This window comes from Lissotriton vulgaris, chromosome 6, assembly GCF_964263255.1.
Source record: "Lissotriton vulgaris chromosome 6, aLisVul1.2, whole genome shotgun sequence".
Lineage (NCBI taxonomy): Eukaryota > Metazoa > Chordata > Amphibia > Caudata > Salamandridae > Lissotriton > Lissotriton vulgaris.
The window spans coordinates 31,138,014-31,160,550 of record NC_141694.1 but is presented as its reverse complement, the minus strand read 5'-3'; the positions used below and the strand labels follow the sequence as shown (position 1 = coordinate 31,160,550).

Here is a 22,537-nt window from a genome sequence, read left to right as displayed (position 1 = left end):
CTCCTTCGGTACCCCTGGTACTAGGCCTGTGATGCTGGGGGTCATGAAAGCACCACCTCTGGTGTAACGTACTGTAAGGGGGTCATGATAAAGGGGCCATCTGCTAACCCTGGCTTCTCCTTCGGTACCCCGGGTACTGAGCCTGTGATGCTGGGGGTCATGAAAGCACCACCTCTGGTGTAACATACTGTAAGGGGGTCATGATAAAGGGGCCATCTGTTAACCCTGGCTTCTCCTTCGGTACCCCGGGTACTGAGCCTGTGATGCTAGGGGTCATGAAAGCACCACCTCTGGTGTAACGTACTGTAAGGGGGTCATGATAAAGGGGCCATCTGCTAACCCTGGCTTCTCCTTCGGTACCCCGGGTACTGAGCCTGTGACGCTGGGGGTCATGAAAGCACCACCTCTGGCGTAACGTACTGTAAGGGGGTCATGAATGATAAAGAGGCCATCTGCTAACCCTGGCTCTTCCTTCGGTACCCCGGGTACTGAGCCTGTGATGCTGGGGGTCATGAAAGCACCACCTCTGGTGTTACGTACTGTAAGGTGGTCATGAATGATAAAGTGGCCATCTGCTAACCCTGGCTTCTCCTTCGGTACCTCGGGTACTGAGCCTGTGATGCTGGGGGTCATGAAAGCACCACCTCTGGTGTAACGTACTGTAAGGGGGTCATGATAAAGGGGCCATCTGCTAACCCTGGCTTCTCCTTCGGTACCCCGGATACTGAGCCTGTGATGCTAGGGGTCATGAAAGCACCACCTCTGGTGTAACGTACTATAAGGGGGTCATGATAAAGGGGCCATCTGCTAACCCTGGCTTCTCCTTCGGTACCCCGGGTACTGAGCCTGTGATGCTGGGGGTCATGAAAGCCCCATCTCTGGCGTAACGTACTGTAAGGGGGTCATGATAAAGGGGCCATCTGCTAACCCTGGCTTCTCCTTCGGTGCCCCGGGTATTGAGCCTGTGATGCTGGGGGTCATGAAAGCCCCACCTCTGGCGTAACGTACTGTAAGGGGGTCATGATAAAGGGGCCATCTGCTAACCCTGGCTTCTCCTTCGGTACCCCGGGTACTGAGCCTGTGATGCTGGGGTCATGAAAGCCCCACCTCTGGCGTAACGTACTGTAAGGGGGTCATGATAAAGGGGCCATCTGCTAACCCTGGCTTCTCCTTCGGTACCCCGGGTACTGAGCTTGTGATGCTGGGGGTAATGAAGGCTGTAAAGGGATTGTCAGTGAGTGGCTACCTGCTGGCCCAGGCTTCTCCTTCGGTACCCCGGGTACTGAGCCTGTGATGCTGGGGGTCATGAAAGCACCACCTCTGGTGTAACGTACTGTAAGGGGGTCATGATAAAGTGGCCATCTGTTAACCCTGGCTTCTCCTTCGGTACCCCGGGTACTGAGCCTGTGACGCTGGGGGTCATGAAAGCACCACCTCTGGTGTAACGTACTGTAAGGGGGTCATGATAAAGGGGCCATCTGCTAAGCCTGGCTTCTCCTTCGGTACCCCGGGTACTGAGTCTGTGATGCTAGGGGTCATGAAAGCACCACCTCTGGTGTAACGTACTGTAAGGGGGTCATGATAAAGGGGCCATCTGCTAACCCTGGCTTCTCCTTCGGTACCCCGGGTACTGAGCTTGTGATGCTAGGGGTCATGAAAGCACCACCTCTGGTGTAACGTACTGTAAGGGGGTCATGATAAAGGGGCCATCTGTTAACCCTGGCTTCTCCTTCTGTACCCCGGGTACTGAGCCTGTGATGCTGGGGGTCATGAAAGCACCAACTCTGGTGTAACGTACTGTAAGGGGGTCATGATAAAGGGGCCATCTGCTAACCCTGGCTCTTCCTTCGGTACCCCGGGTACTGAGCCTGTGACGCTGAGGGTCATGAAAGCACCACCTCTGGTGTAACGTACTGTAAGGGGGTCATGATAAAGTGGCCATCTGTTAACCCTGGCTTCTCCTTCGGTACCCCGGGTACTGAGCCTGTGACGCTGGGGGTCATGAAAGCACCACCTCTGGTGTAACGTACTGTAAGGGGGTCATGATAAAGGGGCCATCTGCTAAGCCTGGCTTCTCCTTCGGTACCCCGGGTACTGAGTCTGTGATGCTAGGGGTCATGAAAGCACCACCTCTGGTGTAACGTACTGTAAGGGGGTCATGATAAAGGGGCCATCTGCTAACCCTGGCTTCTCCTTCGGTACCCCGGGTACTGAGCTTGTGATGCTAGGGGTCATGAAAGCACCACCTCTGGTGTAACGTACTGTAAGGGGGTCATGATAAAGGGGCCATCTGTTAACCCTGGCTTCTCCTTCTGTACCCCGGGTACTGAGCCTGTGATGCTGGGGGTCATGAAAGCACCAACTCTGGTGTAACGTACTGTAAGGGGGTCATGATAAAGGGGCCATCTGCTAACCCTGGCTCTTCCTTCGGTACCCCGGGTACTGAGCCTGTGATGCTGGGGGTCATTAAGACACCACCTCTGGTGTTACGTGCTGTAAGGGGGTCATGATAAAGGGGCCATCTGTTAACCCTGGCTTCTCCTTCGGTACCCCGGGTACTGAGCCTGTGATGCTTGATGTAATGAAGGCTGTAAAGGGATGGTCAGTGAGTGGCTACCTGCTGGCCCTGGCTTCTCCTTCGGTACCCCGGGTACTGACCCTGTAACATGAGGGTTCATAGAGACGCCGCATACGGTGTAAGGTTCTGGGAGGGGGGTTATCAAACAGGGTCTCCTGGTCTGTAGAAGCCTCGTCGCCAAAGCCTGCCCTGGCGCCTTGTGCTCCCTCTGTCTGCCCCCTGTCCCTCGTGGCAGCCTCATGAAGAGAGGCGAGGCCGAGCCCTGTGCAGGGGGGGAGGGGAGGGGGGGGGCATCGACCAGTAGGTTGTAGATTCGAGAGGGGGAGCTGAAGGGGAACGGAAACGGACTGAAAACCTCTTACCGAGCTGTAAACTGGCGCCTGTTGGCGAAAAATGATTGTTTAAAGAGTGAGTGACTGGAAGAGGTTCACCTGTTGGAATAAATTAGGATAAAAATAACACCGCCGCCTGGGTGTTTGCTTTGGCTGTGAGCGGTGGCCTCGTCGCCAGTGACTGCTGGTGAGCCGGGAGACAGATGAGTGTCACTTAGTTAAACACGGCACCATCTGCCCGGTGCCTGCAGCAGTCAGCACTCGAGCACAGGGAGCAGGCAGCCTGCAGCAGTCAGCACTCGAGCACAGGGAGCAGGCAGCCTGCAGCATCAGCACTCGAGCACAGGGAGCAGAGCAGGCTGCATTAGTCAGCACCTGAGCACAGGGAGCAGGCAGCCTGCAGCAGTCAGCACTCGAGCACAGGGAGCAGGCAGCCTGCAGCATCAGCACTCGAGCACAGGGAGCAGGCAGCCTGCAGCAGTTAGCACTCGAGCACAGGGAGCAGAGCAGGCTGCAGCAGTCAGCACTCGAGCACAGGGAGCAGGCAGCCTGCAGCAGTTAGCACTCGAGCACAGGGAGCAGAGCAGCCTGCAGCAGTCAGCACTTGAGCACAGGGAGCAGCCTGCAGCATCAGCACTCGAGCACAGGGAGCAGGCAGCCTGCAGCATCAGCACTCGAGCACAGGGAGCAGCCTGCAGCAGCAGCACTCGAGCACAGGGAGCAGGCAGCCTGCAGCATCAGCACTTGAGCACAGGGAGCAGCCTACAGCAGTCAGCACTTGAGCACAGGGAGCAGCCTGCAGCATCAGCACTCGAGCATATGGAGCAGGCAGCCTGCAGCATCAGCACTCGAGCACAGGGAGCAGCCTGCAGCATCAGCACTTGAGCACAGGGAGCAGGCAGCCTGCAGCAGCAGCACTCGAGCACAGGGAGCAGGCAGCCTGCAGCATCAGCACTTGAGCACAGGGAGCAGGCAGCCTGCAGCAGCAGCACTCGAGCACAGGGAGCAGGCAGCCTGCAGCATCAGCACTTGAGCACAGGGAGCAGCCTACAGCAGTCAGCACTTGAGCACAGGGAGCAGGCAGCCTGCAGCATCAGCACTCGAGCACAGGGAGCAGGCAGCCTGCAGCATCAGCACTCGAGCACAGGGAGCAGGCAGCCTGCAGCAGTCAGCACTTGAGCACAGGGAGCAGCCTGCAGCATCAGCACTCGAGCACAGGGAGCAGGCAGCCTACAGCAGTCAGCACTTGAGCACAGGGAGCAGGCAGCCTGCAGCATCAGCACTCGAGCACAGGGAGCAGGCAGCCTGCAGCATAGGCACTAGAGCACAGGAGCAGGCAGCCTGCAGCATCAGCACTTGAATACAGGGAGCAGGCAGCCTGCAGCATCAGCACTTGAGTACAGGGAGCAGGCAGCCTGCAGCAGTCAGCACTTGAGCACAGGGAGCAGCCTGCAGCATCAGCACTCGAGCACAGGGAGCAGGCAGCCTGCAGCAGTCAGCACTCGAGCACAGGGAGCAGTGAGCCTGCAGCAGTCAGCACTTGAGCACAGGGAGCAGCCTGCAGCATCAGCACTCGAGCACAGGGAGCAGGCAGCCTGCAGCAGTCAGCACTCGAGCACAGGGAGCAGTGAGCCTGCAGCAGTCAGCACTTGAGCACAGGGAGCAGGCACCATGCAGTCAGCACTCGAGCACAGGGAGCAGGCAGCCTGCAGCATCAGCACTCGAGCACATGGAGCAGGCAGCCTGAAGCATCAGCACTTGAGCACAGGGAGCAGGCAGCCTGCAGCATCAGCACTCGAGCACAGGGAGCAGGCAGCCTGCAGCATCAGCACTCGAGCACAGGGAGCAGGCAGCCTGCAGCATCACACTTGAGTACAGGGAGCAAGCAACCTGCAGCATCAGCACAGGGAACAGAGCAGGCTGCAGCATCAGCACTCGAGCACAGGGAGCAGGTAGCCTGCAGCATCAGCACTCGAGCACAGGGAGCAGGCAGCCTGCAGCATCAGCACTCGAGCACAGGGAGCAGGCAGCCTGCAGCATAGGCACTTGAGCACAGGAGCAGGCAGCCTGCAGCATCAGCACTCGAGCACAGGGAGCAGGTAGCCTGCAGCATCAGCACTCGAGCACAGGGAGCAGGCAGCCTGCAGCATAGGCACTTGAGCACAGGAGCAGGCAGCCTGCAGCATCAGGACTTGAGTACAGGGAGCAGAGCAGGCTGCAGCATCAGCACTCGAGCACGGGGAGCAGAGAAGGCTGCAGCATCAGCACTCGAGCACAGGGAGCAGGCAGCCTGCAGCATCAGCACTCGAGCACAGGGAGCAGGCAGCCTTCAGCATCAGCACTCAAGCACAGGGAGCAGAGCAGGCTGCAGCATCAGCACTCGAGCACAGGGAGCAGGGAGCAGGCAGCCTGCAGCATCAGCACTCGAGCACAGGGAGCAGGCAGCCTGCAGCATCAGCACTTGAGCATAGGGAGCAGAGCAGGCTGCAGCATCAGCACTCGAGCACAGGGAGCAGAGCAGGCTGCAGCATCAGCACTCGAGCTCAGGGAGCGGCAGCCTGCAGCAGTCAGCACTTGAGCACAGGGAGCAGGCAGCCTGCAGCATCAGCACTTGAGCATAGGGAGCAGAGCAGGCTGCAGCATCAGCACTCGAGCACAGGGAGCAGAGCAGGCTGCAGCATCAGCACTCGAGCACAGGGAGCAGGCAGCCTGCAGCACCAGCACTCGAGCACAGGGAGCAGAGGAGGCAGCAGCAGTCAGCACTTGAGCACAGGGAGCAAGCAGTGTGCAGCATCAGCACTCGAGCACAGGGAGCAGGCAGCCTGCAGCATCAGCACTCGAGCACAGGGAGCAGAGGAGGCTGCAGCAGTCAGCACTCGAGCACAGGGAGCAGTGAGCCTGCAGCAGTCAGCACTTGAGCACAGGGAGCAGGCACCATGCAGTCAGCACTCGAGCACAGGGAGCAGGCAGCCTGCAGCATCAGCACTCGAGCACATGGAGCAGGCAGCCTGAAGCATCAGCACTTGAGCACAGGGAGCAGCCTGCAGCATCAGCACTCGAGCACAGGGAGCAGGCAGCCTGCAGCTTCAGCACTTGAGCACAGGGAGCAGGCAGCCTGCAGCATCAGCACTTGAGCACAGGGAGCAGCCTGCAGCAGTCAGCACTTGAGTACAGGGAGCAGAGCAGGCTGCAGCAGTCAGCACTTGAGCACAGGGAGCAGGCAGCCTGCAGCATCAGCACTCGAGCACAGGGAGCAGGCAGCCTGCAGCAGTCAGCACTTGAGCACAGGGAGCAGCCTGCAGCATCAGCACTCGAGCACAGGGAGCAGGCAGCCTGCAGCATCACACTTGAGCACAGGGAGCAGCCTGCAGCATCAGCACTTGAGCACAGGGAGCAGGCAGCCTGCAGCAGCAGCACTCGAGCACAGGGAGCAGGCAGCCTACAGCAGTCAGCACTTGAGCACAGAGAGCAGGCAGCCTGCAGCATCAGCACTCGAGCACAGGGAGCAAGCCTGCAACCATCAGCACCTGAGCACAGGGACCAGGCGCCTGCACTGGAGCACAGGGAGCAGAGAAGGCTGCAGCAGTCAGCACTCGAGCAGAGGGAGCAGGGAGCCTGCAGCATCAGCACTCGAGCACAGGGAGCAGAGGAGGCTGCAGCAGTCAGCACTTCAGCACAGGGAGCAAGCAGCGTGCAGCAGCACTCGAGCACAGGGAGCAGGCAGCCTGCAGCATCAGCACTCGAGCACAGGGAGCAGGCAGCCTGCAGCATCAGCACTAGAGCACAGGGAGCAGGCAGCCTGCAGCAGTCAGCACTTGAGCACAGGGAGCAGCCTGCAGCATCAGCACTCGAGCACAGGGAGCAGGCAGCCTGCAGCATCAGCACTCGAGCACAGGGAGCAGCCTGCAGCAGCAGCACTCGAGCACAGGGAGCAGGCAGCCTGCAGCATCAGCACTTGAGCACAGGGAGCAGCCTACAGCAGTCAGCACTTGAGCACAGGGAGCAGGCAGCCTGCAGCATCAGCACTCGAGCACAGGGAGCAGGCAGCCTGCAGCAGTCAGCACTTGAGCACAGGGAGCAGCCTGCAGCATCAGCACTCGAGCATATGGAGCAGGCAGCCTGCAGCATCAGCACTCGAGCACAGGGAGCAGCATCAGCACTTGAGCACAGGGAGCAGGCAGCCTGCAGCAGCAGCACTCGAGCACAGGGAGCAGGCAGCCTGCAGCATCAGCACTTGAGCACAGGGAGCAGGCAGCCTGCAGCAGCAGCACTCGAGCACAGGGAGCAGGCAGCCTGCAGCATCAGCACTTGAGCACAGGGAGCAGGCAGCCTGCAGCAGCAGCACTCGAGCACAGGGAGCAGGCAGCCTGCAGCATCAGCACTTGAGCACAGGGAGCAGCCTACAGCAGTCAGCACTTGAGCACAGGGAGCAGGCAGCCTGCAGCATCAGCACTCGAGCACAGGGAGCAGTCAGCCTGCAGCATCAGCACTCGAGCACAGGGAGCAGGCAGCCTGCAGCATCAGCACTTGAGCACAGGGAGCAGCCTACAGCAGTCAGCACTTGAGCACAGGGAGCAGGCAGCCTGCAGCATCAGCACTCGAGCACAGGGAGCAGGCAGCCTGCAGCATCAGCACTCGAGCACAGGGAGCAGGCAGCCTACAGCAGTCAGCACTTGAGCACAGGGAGCAGGCAGCCTGCAGCATCAGCACTCGAGCACAGGGAGCAGGCAGCCTGCAGCATAGGCACTAGAGCACAGGAGCAGGCAGCCTGCAGCATCAGCACTTGAATACAGGGAGCAGGCAGCCTGCAGCATCAGCACTTGAGTACAGGGAGCAAGCAACCTGCAGCATCAGCACAGGGAGCAGAGCAGGCTGCAGCATCAGCACTCGAGCACAGGGAGCAGGCAGCCTGCAGCATCAGCACTCGAGCACAGGGAGCAGGCAGCCTGCAGCATCAGCACTCGAGCACAGGGAGCAGGCAGCCTGCAGCATAGGCACTTGAGCACAGGAGCAGGCAGCCTGCAGCATCAGCACTCGAGCACAGGGAGCAGGTAGCCTGCAGCATCAGCACTCGAGCACAGGGAGCAGGCAGCCTGCAGCATAGGCACTTGAGCACAGGAGCAGGCAGCCTGCAGCATCAGGACTTGAGTACAGGGAGCAGAGAAGGCTGCAGCATCAGCACTCAAGCACAGGGAGCAGGCAGCCTGCAGCATCAGCACTCGAGCACAGGGAGCAGGCAGCCTTCAGCATCAGCACTCAAGCACAGGGAGCAGAGCAGGCTGCAGCATCAGCACTCGAGCACAGGGAGCAGGGAGCAGGCAGCCTGCAGCATCAGCACTCGAGCACAGGGAGCAGGCAGCCTGCAGCATCAGCACTTGAGCATAGGGAGCAGAGCAGGCTGCAGCATCAGCACTCGAGCACAGGGAGCAGAGCAGGCTGCAGCATCAGCACTCGAGCTCAGGGAGCGGCAGCCTGCAGCAGTCAGCACTTGAGCACAGGGAGCAGGCAGCCTGCAGCACCAGCACTCGAGCACAGGGAGCAGAGGAGGCAGCAGCAGTCAGCACTTGAGCACAGGGAGCAAGCAGTGTGCAGCATCAGCACTCGAGCACAGGGAGCAGGCAGCCTGCAGCATCAGCACTCGAGCACAGGGAGCAGAGGAGGCTGCAGCAGTCAGCACTCGAGCACAGGGAGCAGGGAGCCTGCAGCAGTCAGCACTTGAGCACAGGGAGCAGGCACCATGCAGTCAGCACTCGAGCACAGGGAGCAGGCAGCCTGCAGCATCAGCACTCGAGCACATGGAGCAGGCAGCCTGAAGCATCAGCACTTGAGCACAGGGAGCAGCCTGCAGCATCAGCACTCAAGCACAGGGAGCAGGCAGCCTGCAGCTTCAGCACTTGAGCACAGGGAGCAGGCAGCCTGCAGCATCAGCACTTGAGCACAGGGAGCAGCCTGCAGCAGTCAGCACTTGAGTACAGGGAGCAGAGCAGGCTGCAGCATCAGCACTTGAGCACAGGGAGCAGCCTGCAGCATCAGCACTCGAGCACAGGGAGCAGGCAGCCTGCAGCAGTCAGCACTTGAGCACAGGGAGCAGCCTGCAGCAGTCAGCACTTGAGCACAGGGAGCAGCCTGCAGCATCAGCACTCGAGCACAGGGAGAAGGCAGCCTGCAGCATCAGCACTTGAGCACAGGGAGCAGCCTGCAGCATCAGCACTCAAGCACAGGGAGCAGGCAGCCTGCAGCTTCAGCACTTGAGCACAGGGAGCAGGCAGCCTGCAGCATCAGCACTTGAGCACAGGGAGCAGCCTGCAGCAGTCAGCACTTGAGTACAGGGAGCAGAGCAGGCTGCAGCAGTCAGCACTTGTGCACAGGGAGCAGGCAGCCTGCAGCATCAGCACTCGAGCACAGGGAGCAGGCAGCCTGCAGCAGTCAGCACTTGAGCACAGGGAGCAGCCTGCAGCATCAGCACTCGAGCACAGGGAGCAGGCAGCCTGCAGCATCAGCACTTGAGCACAGGGAGCAGCCTGCAGCATCAGCACTTGAGCACAGGGAGCAGGCAGCCTGCAGCAGCAGCACTCGAGCACAGGGAGCAGGCAGCCTACAGCAGTCAGCACTTGAGCACAGAGAGCAGGCAGCCTGCAGCATCAGCACTCGAGCACAGGGAGCAAGCCTGCAACCATCAGCACCTGAGCACAGGGACCAGGCGCCTGCACTGGAGCACAGGGAGCAGAGGAGGCTGCAGCAGTCAGCACTCGAGCACAGGGAGCAGGGAGCCTGCAGCATCAGCACTCGAGCACAGGGAGCAGAGGAGGCTGCAGCAGTCAGCACTTCAGCACAGGGAGCAAGCAGCGTGCAGCAGCACTCGAGCACAGGGAGCAGGCAGCCTGCAGCATCAGCACTTGAGCACAGGGAGCAGAGCAGGCTGCAGCATCAGCACTCGAGCACAGCTGGCAGCATCAGCACTTGAGCACAGGGAACAGGCTGCGTGCAGGATCAGCCCTCTAGTACAGGGAGCAGGCAGCCTGCAGCATCAGCACTCGAGCACAGGGAGCAGGCAGCCTGCAGCATCAGCACTTGAGCACAGGGAGCAGGCAGCCTGCAGCATCAGCACTCGAGCACAGGGAGCAGAGCAGGCTGCAGCATTAGCACTTGAGCACTGGGAGCAGAGCAGGCTGCAGCAGTCAGCACTTGAGCACAGGGAGCAGAGCAGGCCGCAGCATCAGCACAGGAAGCAGAACAGGCTGCAGTAGTCAGCATTTGAGCACAGCCGGCAGCATCAGCACTTGAGCACAGGGAGCAGGCAGCCTGCAGCATCAGCACTGGAGCACAGGGAACAGGCTGCCTGCAGCATCAGCACTCGAGCACAGGGAGCAGGCAGCCTGCAGCATCAGCACTTGAGCACAGGAGCAGGCAGCCTACAGCATGAGCACTCGAGCACAGGGAGCAGGCAGCCTGCAGCATCAGCACTTGAGCACAGGAGCAGGCAGCCTGCAGCATCAGCACTTGAGCACAGGGAGCAGGCAGCCTGTGACGAACCGGGTTTTAGAACCCAGTGGCGTCAGGGATAACGCCCGATGTCTTCGGATTCCCCTGCCTCGGCAAACAGAGACACGGGACACTTCTTGATGACGTCAAAGGCCAAATTTATTGGCTGCAACCAGGAACAGAGGTCTACGAAGCACAACACGGGTGGTTCGCTAGAGACTGCACAAATTCATAGAGCGGAGTATCGTCTTTTATGCTAAAAATCACATTCCTGGCTAGCATCAATTACATACAAACTGACCAATAGCATTGTGACATTTCAAACATATCGCATAACGACAATCCCACTTTCCGTTGTCCAGCCCACTAGAAATGACCAAGCAAATTCAACATTCCTGTTGGATCAGGCCGGACAAACCCATCATAAAGACCTCAACCCAAAGCAATAATTAAGCCATAAAGGAAGGACAGAAGCAGATGAGAAGCAAGATAGAAGGGTGTGTGCATGTACCATAAACTCAGCAATGTCCTGCTCTTTGATCTTTATCTGACCAGCTGCTAAACAAGGAACTGGCTCAACGAGGTCAGCCTCGGGCAAGGAGTCAGTTCGGCCAGGTCACACAAGAGTCAGCTAAAGGTGTACGTGTCCCAAGGACTCGTTCGGCCATAGTCATCGGCCTATGTGAGGGCAACCGCACAAAATGGCTGTCACACACAAAATGGAACCCGAGGGTTCAAACGGAATCCCTGAATACGTAGTGTTCTCATTGATCGACTATGACGAAAACACTCGTACATACCGCACTCATCATTTGCGGTCCGCTGATACCAAAATCGTCTATATCCGACGACCTTCCTTGAACGGGTTCAGAATCTACGAACCACAGACCCTCGAACCACGGAACCACACGTCAGCACTCGAGCACAGGGAGCAGAGAAGGCTGCAGCATCAGCACTCGAGCACAGGGAGCAGAGGAGGCTGCAGCATCAGCACTCGAGGACAGGGAGCAGAGCAGGCTGCAGCAGCAGCACTCGAGCACAGCCGGCAGCATCAGCACTTGAGCACAGGGAACAGGCTGCCTGCAGCGTCAGCACTCGAGCACAGGAAGCAGGCTGCTTCAAGTCACAGGTGCACAGGGCAACGTCACGAGCCTGAGCCGCCGCAGCACTTAATGCTGTCCGGCATCACGGCCAACGAGCTGCTTTAGTGCCCGGGCCTCATAGGAGCCCCCACCACACACCAAGAACCCAGAATGATAGCTTTGTGGATACAGCTCCCACTGTGAACCATTAAAAACTGATCCTAGGTGTCAAAGAGTGTGCTGTATTAGTACCACCACAGCTGAAGGACCTGAATATATCTATTAAGTACTCAAAGAAAGTTTGGTGGTTACTCCATGATCTGTTACAAGCCTGTAGCTGGCCCCCCAAGACTGTCGAACAATAGATGCTTGGGTACCACCTCCACATTGTCGCATCCTGAAAAACTGAATTTGTGTAACTAAGATTGTGTTGTACGATCACCACACCCCCCAGGGGTCTGGAGAACAAGTTACTTACCTTCAGTAGCGCCTTTTCTGGAAGAGACTCCATCTAACTGCAAATTCTTCATCGTGTGAATTTCCCAAGGAGCCAGACTGGTTATGGTCCAGTCTTGGACATCTGCCAGGATGCTGCGAGCCATCCATTCACACCTTCACAAAGTATCATTGTCTGGACAGTCAGGCCCTATGGGATGGGCACTCCACCCCATATGTCCTGCAGGAGTCCCTGGTTTGACTAATTCCACAGACTGCCACCTGTGGAGGGGTGGTATTGCCTTGTCATACATTCACAAGGTGAGGAACCTGCGGTTAGAAGTCTGACTCACAAGAATAAGTGACTTCCCTTAGGTAACCTTTTCTGGTCGAGACTATCAATCCGCAGATTCATCGCCGACCTACCCTTTTTCTGGTTCTGCGGACAGGATTCATCTAGTCCATAGCAACAACAGCCCGATCTGGAGATCTGCACACTGGTACAATATAAGGCTCCGCGTCCAACAGAAAGAAACTCACATCAGCGCACAGGGGTGGCGCAGATATAGTGGCCCCATGTCCCATCCAGCAGGGCGGATTCAACATATAGACAAATGATGCCACCTACCGGCACGTGAGGGAGTTACTATGAAACTCCTCTGGATCCAGTCTGCGTCTGGGGAGAATCCCTAGGTGGGGAATCTGCGGGTAGAAATAATGACCTATACATAGTACTTGTGGTCAGCTCTTTGTGAATACCGCGGATGAAGAAGCAGTTACCGCACTGGCATTAATAGTTGCAGAAAAGAGAAGACTGAACAAAATAATTTTAGAAAATGGAGCGAGAGAGCTTCTTTGGGTCTCACCTTTCCGCTGCATCAGGCTCTGCCTCGCCTTCACGAAGGCCATGATGTCGGCATCGGTCTGAGTGTCCCCCGTCAGGGGTATCCCGGAGCCCACACTCCTGGGGGTCCTAGAAGAAAGGGGAAGAACCGTCTCAATCTGTCCACGTTGCCTTTCACAATTCGATACAGTCGTTTAATTAGTTTAATTAATTTTGCTAACTCAGTGGTCTCAAGCTTCCCGCCACCCTGCTGCTACAGCAGTGCTTAATTTGAGCCGGTGCTTTCCGGGCGCACAGTCATTTAATTAGTTTCCGGTGCTCGGCACCGGCACCTAATTGTCAACACCATCATACTTGCACCAGTCCACCACATGGTGGTGCTGCTCATCTAATTTAGAGATGAGCAGAACAACAGTAGTTCCTTTAGCTTTGGGGTCCTGGAATAAAATATTAACTGTCGCATTTACATACGAGAGAGTTGGCTAGTAGTCGTTTTGGCAGCGATGACAAGGGTGATGGGTGGTGCAAGCTGCAGTGGCCTCCTGGTCAGAGCCCTGGCACCTAATATGTTACAAATTAAGCACTGCTACTACGTCAGGAGTAACAATGAGAGGAATAAACGTGATATGTGATACAGAGAGATGAGATAAGTGAAGGTCGTCAAAGGTTGGTGGCAGAGAAGTCCCCCTCCCCCCCCTTCCCCCCCCCCCACCGAGAGGGCAGAAGCCCCTTCTGGGCTCGGAGTGGTCGTACCAGGCTCGACAGTACCTTGTTAAAGTTACCACTCTGCACCCTAGCCTAGTAACAGGGACCCCCACAAGGCTCCCCTCTTAAACAACACAAGAAACATGTAGGAGAACTCGATACATGTACAACTGACAAAGATGAAAAATTAAAAAGAACAAAATGACAGGAAAATGGCTGCCAGCTCGGGTCACGGTGACAAAGCTATGTACCCCTGGGGTCAGTGTGCCTCTGAAACACCACAGCTGTCAATCAAAACATGAAACATTAAGGATTGGGAACAGCTGCCCAGTTTATTGAGACTTTACTGGTGCATCTTGAAAGCTGCTGACCAGGGCTAGGACTATCAGGGGACAGTAGCCCTGGCCACTAGCCCTGGGGTTCAGCGGTGATATCTCTTCGGCACCAGGGAGTGGAGAACCAGGGTTGAAGGACTGTGGGGGCAGCAGACATGAGGCAGAACTCCCTGCACACCATACTGGCAAACACAAGAATAAAGACAAAGCCACACACCATAGAGCGAATGTACAAGAAACACAACCCTAGAGAGAGGACACAAATCCAACAGCAGTTGCCCTACACCAGCCATACTCCCACACTGGGTGCTGACGGCTTCTCTTGCCGGCCACCCTTTGAGGGGTGGCTGGGAGAACGGAGCCAAGGGCAGTGGAACCGGCCACTCCATAACTTCTGATTGAGGCACCAGGGGCCGTATTCCAGAAGTGCCCTGGGGGCACAACAGGTGCTTGCACCCACTTTGTGTGCCCCCGGGGCACTCTGGTATTAGAGAAGGAGCCGCAGACACTTATGCAAACCCTTCTCTGTAATACAGATAGCGCTGGCGCACATAAAGCGACAGCGCTATCATCAGAGGGCGTGCCCTAATTTACATGGGGACGTGGCCCCACTTAAATGATGGAATCCCTTTGCCTCTGCGTCCGCACTGTATTACAAACGGGAACGCAGAAGCAAAGAAACTCTCAGGGGGGCAATAAAAGTGTGCCACCTAAATGGTGGAGCCCTACCAGTGCGCCCTCTGGAGGGGGCACGAGGGACACATGGACCCTCCGCAGACATCCACTTGCAGGAAGGTGCAGCCTTGCAGGTGGATGCAGTCACTGACTCCATTTTTCATATGAATGCGCTTCCTAGGGGCAGCCCGAGTTCACGGCTGCCCCGGGGGCAGCACATTCATCCTAATATGCACATTTTCCTTGTTTGCACCAGGAGCACATTTTAAAAGGTGCATCCGGCGCAAACAAGGAAGATGTGCTGTATGTATGATACGTCCCTAGGAGGGCAAAAAAAAAAATAACTTCAGGCCTATGAGCCCTGGCAAAGTCTAAAGTGAGACCTGGGCCAATAGGGACAGCGCATGAAAATAGAGCAGGTTGGAAGGCATTTGCCTATGTTGCAATCACTGCAACCAGAGGGTAGAACATAGCCACATCAGTCTTGGCTGCCATAGGACCCACTAGCCGGATCAACTCTAGGCTGTCAACACAGAGGAGGGAGCCGGCCCCTCAAACATCCAGTTCATGGGTGGGCAGACTTTACCAGGCTAGTAGCAGCTGATTTACTTCAGTCACTCTGCAGCGACCACCCGGTGATCAGCTGGTGTTACAAGCCTTGAAGAAAGGGACCCGCCTATGAAGGCTCTCTGTGGGAGGCATATGGAGACAGGAGCCTCAGATCAGGAATCCAGTGGGGCTGAGAGGGGCAGAACTAGAGAGCTCGGTGCTGGCGAACTATCCACAGATAGTGCGGTCACCAACAAACTCAGGTAGCAACCCCAGGATATACTGCCCAGTAGAGGCGGCCCTCGCCTCGAAAAGGCTACTTTCAGCATTCAGCCATCATATGCTCAGCAGAAGCCCTTAAATAATTCTGTTTTAAGTTGTTCCTTTTTAGAGGAAGAAATCACCTTCAGTAGTACCGATCAATAAATCATGAGTATGAGACATGGAGTATAATTGTTTTTTCTTTGTGTTAAAATTATTTTTCTAAAAATCATTTGGTTAAGTTTATTTTCCAAAACTTCTATCACAGTAACCTTGTTTTCTAAATACTCATTATTTCAAACACAAAATGTTTGTATTGACAGAAATGAGGTTTTAAATTTGGGAGGAGTACTATTACCAATTCAACAAACCTACTCTAGTTAGGTTAAAACAGTTTTGAGAGAATCTCTGCTCAACACCTGGTAGCTATGACAAGTACCAGGCAATCCCAAAGAATTGTGAGCTAAATTCAAGTAGTACCAACAAATTTGAAGTAAATTACATCACAGACATATTTAGAAAAATAAAGCAAAATTGAATGTGGGTAATAAGGAAAAAGACACTAAGATGATCAAAATAAGCTAAGGGGAACCAGAGATATGATCTATTTTAAAACATTTAAGGCAAAAGATGCGTACATTAAAAATGTCAAGCACTCTAGAAAATAAAAACAGTTTATGGAGGACCGGGCACTTGGTGCAATTTCAGGCTCACCATGATGGAGTGGAGGGTGGATACACCAAATGGGTTGTTATGGTCAAATGTTCTACCTTCAAACAGTCTCCAACTGCTGGGAAAGCTGTTCTGGCCAGTGGCGTGGCCTCTCGCACATCAGGGCACTTCTGGGCAACAGGTCCCTCCCCAGCGAGATCACCAGCAGGATCCATTCCTCTGTAGTTACCTGGGCCCTCTTGGAGTCAGGATTCCCTTCTGCTTTTTGAGTCCTCGAAGCAGGTACACAGGGGTCCAAACACTTGGCCCATGGAGAGCAGCTCCAGTCCCTGTGTGCCGGAAGAATTCAGGAGTTCTCGAGTCCTTGTGAGAGTCTTCTTGTTCCAGTAGGAGTCAGAAGTCTGGATCCTTTTACCAGCAGGGCCGCCTTCTTTGGATGGAGTCTTCTCAGGTCCAAGAATGTTTTCAGGAGGTTCCAGATTTAGCCAGTGATTGGAGAAAATCTACCACCCCACTGCTACCATTTTCCAGCAGCCCCACCATGCCTTCTTTTGCAGCACATCCCTTTGGACTTAGAGTGAAATTACACAAGATCTCCAATTTCAACATGACAGGACCCAGCAGCCACCAGGCAGGCGTGTCTTCAGCTTCTTGGCCACTACTATACCTGACAGGGTCAAATTTGATTTCCCCTCCTACTGTGGCTGGAGTCTGACTGTCTAGGAGGGTCTTTAGGATGAAAAGAAAATTCCCCACGGACATCACCGAGCCAAAACAGGTAGTGGTAAAAGTGCCACTTGTTTCACCAATTGTTCATGTCCACGTCCAGATAGTGAATCCTAAGTAATCAGCAGTTAACCCCCATAGGCCTTGCTTAGGCCCAGAGGCAAGACACTATCCTCCGAGCCACAGTCTTTAATTCTTCCTGCCTGGCAGGAGTGATGAGTGGCAGAACTGGTTTTAAGGCAGTTCTGGCTCAGGCAGCCTAAAGTACTAGCACTTTCCAAACCAGAGGTGGAAAATAAAGATTTCAATCCCAACTAGACCTATTAGGAAAATGCCTAGCCAGGCCTCCACAGTGAGCTAGCTATTGTGCATTATTTCACTTAGAAGGCACACTTACCTCAGTATGTAATGATCTATGTTTAGATACCAGCGCCACACTCTATCCGCTGACAAGGCACACTTCAGGGGTGACTTTTAAATATTTGAAAATAAGCTTTTCCTACACTGCAAAACATTTTCCTTGCCAGAGCACTGTTTGCTTCTGGCAAAAAAATATTTTAGTAACAAATGTGAGTGGGGTAACTATGCACTGCATGCTACATATGACATTCAACTCTCCATGCTATAGGTGCACTTCAGGCATCGTTTACAGATTACAGGAAAGTTAAGCAGGTCAAATAGGGAGTTCCAACAGCACATACGTGAGCATAGAAGCACAGGGACTCCAGAGCTGGGAAGCCCTGGTTGGACAGCCATGTGCTTTCTAAACGTCAAACAAACTTTAGTACTGTCTAGCAGTGGTGAATGCACAGTGTCCTAAAGCCAGCAAAAATACGGGCCAGAAAAAGGTGAAACATCTGAGGTGACCAACAGAAAAGGCAGATTGCTACATGTATTTCAGGCATTCTTTAGGATATATAATTACTTTTAGAGATAGGTATATACCCAACAACTAACCTCTTATGCGTCCAACTACAACGCCAAACACTAAGACAATATGCAGCCTCGCTCCTCATTTTGGTTTCTCTTTTTGGTGTGACTAGCGCTAGGATTCCCATTTGGGCGCAAGTTCAATTTGTAGATGTCACATGAATTAATACCTTCTCTCAAGGCATCTGCTTCTTAGTTAACATTGCATACAGTTTACTCAAGTTTATTCATAGGTTAGAATTGTTTATTACCTTTCTAGGCTTCTTCCAGGTAGTAGTGTCCCACTCCTCCTTAGGTATAGTAGATTGATGCTGCTTCATAGAAGAAGGATGCTCTCATCCCACAGGGGAGAGTGTCAGCTGAGCACACGGTTCAATGACACTAGGGGTTGAGGTTCCGTGAATTCTGAACCTGGGTCATAAAGGTCGTGGTTCTGTTACGAATTTGGTAACAGCGAACCGTAAACAGTGAGTTCAGCAAGTATGAGTGTTTTCATCATGTTACACCAATGGATTCACTGTGTATTTGAAGATTTCGTTCTGAACCATGGGTTCCATTTTGTGCATAGCAACCATTTTGTGGTTGCCCTCACATAGGCTTATGACTGCGGCTGACAAGTCTCTGGGACACATGCACCTTAGCTTGAGTTTGTGCTGACTTCTGTTTGACCTGAACGAACTGACTCCCTTGCCCGAGGCTGACCTCGTTGAGCCAGTTCCTTGTTAGGCAGCTGGTCAGATAGAGATCAAAGGGCAGGACATTGCTGAGTTTATGGTACATGCACACACCCCTCTATCTTACTTCTCATCTGTTTCTGTTCCCTCTTTTTATGACCTGTTTACAATATGGGTTTGTCCAGATTGTGTAAGAAGGTATGTTGGGTTTTTTGCATGCTTGCATAAGTTAGGACTGCCCATTACTTTTGTGCTGAGTCATGTAACCCTAAAGCATATATAAGGCCTCTGTTCTCTGTATTCCTCAGACTGCCTCATTCAATTGCTAAGGCAGCTGAGTGACGTAGCCTCACTTAATTAAGTTTAATAAAGATGTCTTTTTCATATTTCAGCTTCTGTGCCAAGTTCTTTATTGATATTAGTGAGACCCCTGAGAATGGAGATTTTGAATTTCCTCAAATGGCGCAGCCAACGCGGGGCTCATCAGAGAAGTGACTTTCTGTGGGAGCGATCTTGTCAGGAGACTGAAATCTACTGAGGAGGACAGAACAGGATTCTACTAAGAAGGTACTCTGTGCACAGGGATTCTGGAGATTCTTTTTCTGCAGCCCAGTATATTTCTGATCTTCCTGATTTTGATCCTCCACATGATGTCACTCCTGACTGAGAACCTTTTGGCGTGAGTATTATAAAAGACCGTTAGGTCATGTAGAACTTGACAGTTAGAATTTGGATAACGTTTTGATTAGTAAAAGTAAGAGTTAAGTATAAGTGGGTCGCTCCCAGTCCTTTGTTCTTTGGTTCTGTGGTTCTTTGCTTAGTATGTTTGGTCCTTAGTTTTATTTGAAGATTGCAATTTTCAAAAACCGAGGGTCTTGTATATTTACGAGTGTATCGATAGAGATAGCCCCTTGAAGTTTGAAGCTAGATTAGTGAGCTATAAGATGCCTGATCTTAGCAAATTTGGAGATTTGTGTTGGCCAACTTTGTATACGTTTGGATTAGCCGGCTTCCCCTAAAGGGAATATCTAAATAGGTTAGATTTAAAAACATATTTCTTCCTTGGTGATTTTGTATCCCCAGGGAATTAAAATATGACATAATACAAAACAAGGATCCTTTGTTCTGCGCAGTTTTATGAATGAAGATATGCAGAACGATTTTGTTTGGTGTTCTGCTAGCCAAAGCTAGTGAAGTGAGTGTATTTTCGGTTCTTGGACATACATCAGTCTGTTGGGCTGTTTCTGCAGTCTTTTGGAACACTATTGAGAAGCGTTTCTTGTAAATATGACTTACAACTAGTATTTGCAAATGAGTATTGATTGGTGGGTCAAATATGTGTTTAAATATCTATGTGGTTTTCCCATTAGTGCAGCTTCTGTCAGTGAATAGTGATGGCGCTATTCACGAAAATGCATGGCGCGCCGTATTGTGTGTCCGGAGTGTTTGACCCCTTTCTGTTTAAGTCTGAAATGAGCTCAAATGTGTGTTTGTGGGTTTTTTTATGTTTTCAGTCGATTAAGCAAAATTTTGTAAGCATATTCCTGGGTCTGTTGCTAATTACAAATTGTCCTTTTAAAGTGGCGCAAACATTGTGTCATGTTATAAGTTAGGTTTCTGTGCTTAGGCTTATAAATGAATGAGTATAAAATTATAGGCAAGGGATGCAGCTCGCTTTTATATGTGGAATTATCAAAAATGATTGGGTTTATTAAAAATAATTAATACATTTTGAAAAATAATTATTAAAAATAAGTTCTAGAAAATTCGTTTTTCACTATTCATGAAGCTTAATGCTCATACTATGACATTCTAGCAATAAAATGTAATTTAAGTTGTGCTATATTGCATAATGAGAACATTAGCATATGGAATTTCACTTAGCGCAGGCGTACAAAACTCATTTTTCTAAAGATTTACATGGGATATGTCTGATTAAAAATCTCTGTAATTTGTAAAGAACATTCTGAGGATGATTAATATGTATAACAAGTATAGGATATTTATTTTTAAGTGCCCCAAACATCAAAGTCGAATTTGGGTAAAACAGACAATTTAAAACATTATTTTTGCCATTTAAAATAGCTTTAAAGTGCATTAGGCCTCAGTAAATGCATACATTTAGATATAATTCAAATTCACAGGTTGTCCCCATTTGGGTTTACTTTTAAATGGCCCAGTGAGATCCAATTAAGGTTGCTGAAATGAGTACCATTGCAACAAGCATTTGTTCTAAAAACTGGTATGTGTGTTATTAGGTTCTGTGAATCATTCACAGTAAACGTAGTAGGCCTTCTGTCTTGGTCAGCCTCAGAATGAGCAGAAACTGTGGGCTAGGAGAACAGTCTGCTCAAGTTGCGCTAAGATGCTACCTTTAGTTTTCCTGTAAACAATGGAAGAGGCTGTCATGTTCACATTTGTAACCTTTTAAATTTGAGCCTTGTCTCTGTGGAATGCAGAATGACCTTGCTAAACAGGCCTGTGAAAGGTGGTATTTCTGGTTTCTCCACAAGAACATCACTAAAATTAAAGAACTTAATTCCAAAGGGACAATATAAAAAATGGTTTCTTTGAAAGTCCCAACATCATGACATTTGTATTTCTGCTCTAAGAAATAATGTCTGCTAGTTTCTTTATTTGACAGAAAATGATTGAAATTTTGAAGGCTACATGAATAAGTGAGAACGATTTGCCAATTAAGAATTATTTGTTACAGTGGAGATTGTGGCACAAGGCTAACATGGAGTATCAGTGAAAGGATTTTACTTTTGGAAAGTTAAAAGGGCTTCATGTTGCAAGGTGACTGACAAGATGGTAACAGTTAAGTAATGGAAATTTATTTTTGTGTCTGTTAATATGTATCATGTTTTGTCTTCTGATTAAAAGTTATAATTGATATTCGTTTGTTATGCGAAATGTTCCTCTTTTGTGTCTTGTGTATTTTTTTTGCTTTTGCCTACAGATCATTCATGGATTGTTCTGGGTGATTTTAAGGCTGACAAGACACGTGAGTTTGGTTGGTTGAAAAGAGTTGTGTTTTTGCGTAACTCCTTTGGAAAGAAATGTTCATGTGTTTTTATGTTTGTGTATGTGGTCCTATCATGAATGGTTCCTGCTGGTCCTGTGTATCAGAAGTGACACACAGTAAGTTGCATTTGACAGCCAAATCTCGACTACCTGGTGATTTTCTGTCAAAAAGGAGGGTGAGGATTTTAAGCCTCACAAATTAAGCAGGCCCGAATATTGTTAGTACATGACCTGGTGTTGTGCGTCACCGCTCATTCACATATGTTATTGTTTTGTCTATGCTTTTCGTGCTTGACATGTGCGTTATGCATGTTATTGTTTTATGTTGCTGCTTTTGATATAATTACAAGTTTACCTGTGTTGTAAATGGATATACATGACGATGTTTATCGCTACACTACAGTTGGGCTGATTTGCTAAATTTCACAAATATGATATTTTCATTTTTGTGAACACGACACAGACAACACTTCACCAGTGTATGTCAAATTTGGCTATAAATAGTATTCAAGAAAAATAAAAGAGACATACAGGATCAAAATGTGTCACTTGCTCCCTCTTCCCTTAAAGGAACAGGCAGCCCTAAATGTATGTATCCTGATTGGACGTGAGGATAAAATTATAGATCTGTGACTCTTGTATATGGTGACCTAATTTCTATATTACATTACTCAGTTTTGTTCTGCTTCCTAAGTAGTGTATGGCTTTGTTCCAATAAGGAAACCAGGTTTCATTTTTTTTCCCTGAAGAAGGTACTGGAACATTAGCTGAGGTTACCATATATGGTGTAGCGGCAAGCGGTAGAGTTACATTTTTTAACTATTGTGATTTTTTTTGTGTATCACTCACACTCTTGGTATTTTGTCACATGCTTGGCTATCACCTAAGTAATTTCTTGTTCTTCCTATACATTTTTCTTTTGTCACTACTCCCCTCACCAATGTTGCATCATGCCTAGTTATTGGGGATTTTAGCTTTGACCTAGTCCCATTTCTCTTTTCCATATTTCTTTCACTAGTCAGCTTTTATTTTTTAATTATTATTGATGTATTGTTCTGGTTCACACTTGTAGATTGCAGTAATATACCAGAGACCCCCATTTTATGTATAATTCCCTTTTGTATGACCAGACTGTTTTTTAAGAATTTTCTTTAGGCCTACTTTGATGTTTCCCAGTCTAACTGTCAGGCTAGTGAGGGACTGGTTAACTGACTCAATATTATAGTAAGA

At 51.6% G+C, this 22,537-nt stretch overlaps 1 protein-coding gene across 1 annotated transcript in view; it reads right to left on the bottom strand.

The window, feature by feature from the left end:
- KIF6 (kinesin family member 6) overlaps nt 1-22,537 on the bottom strand; it is a 1,537,786-nt gene that overhangs the window by 73,256 nt on the left and 1,441,993 nt on the right. Inside the window, exon 21 of the mRNA XM_086925888.1 lies at nt 12,776-12,882. Coding sequence (XP_086782014.1) covers nt 12,776-12,882 — 107 coding nt within the window. The remainder of the gene's footprint in view (nt 1-12,775; nt 12,883-22,537) is intronic.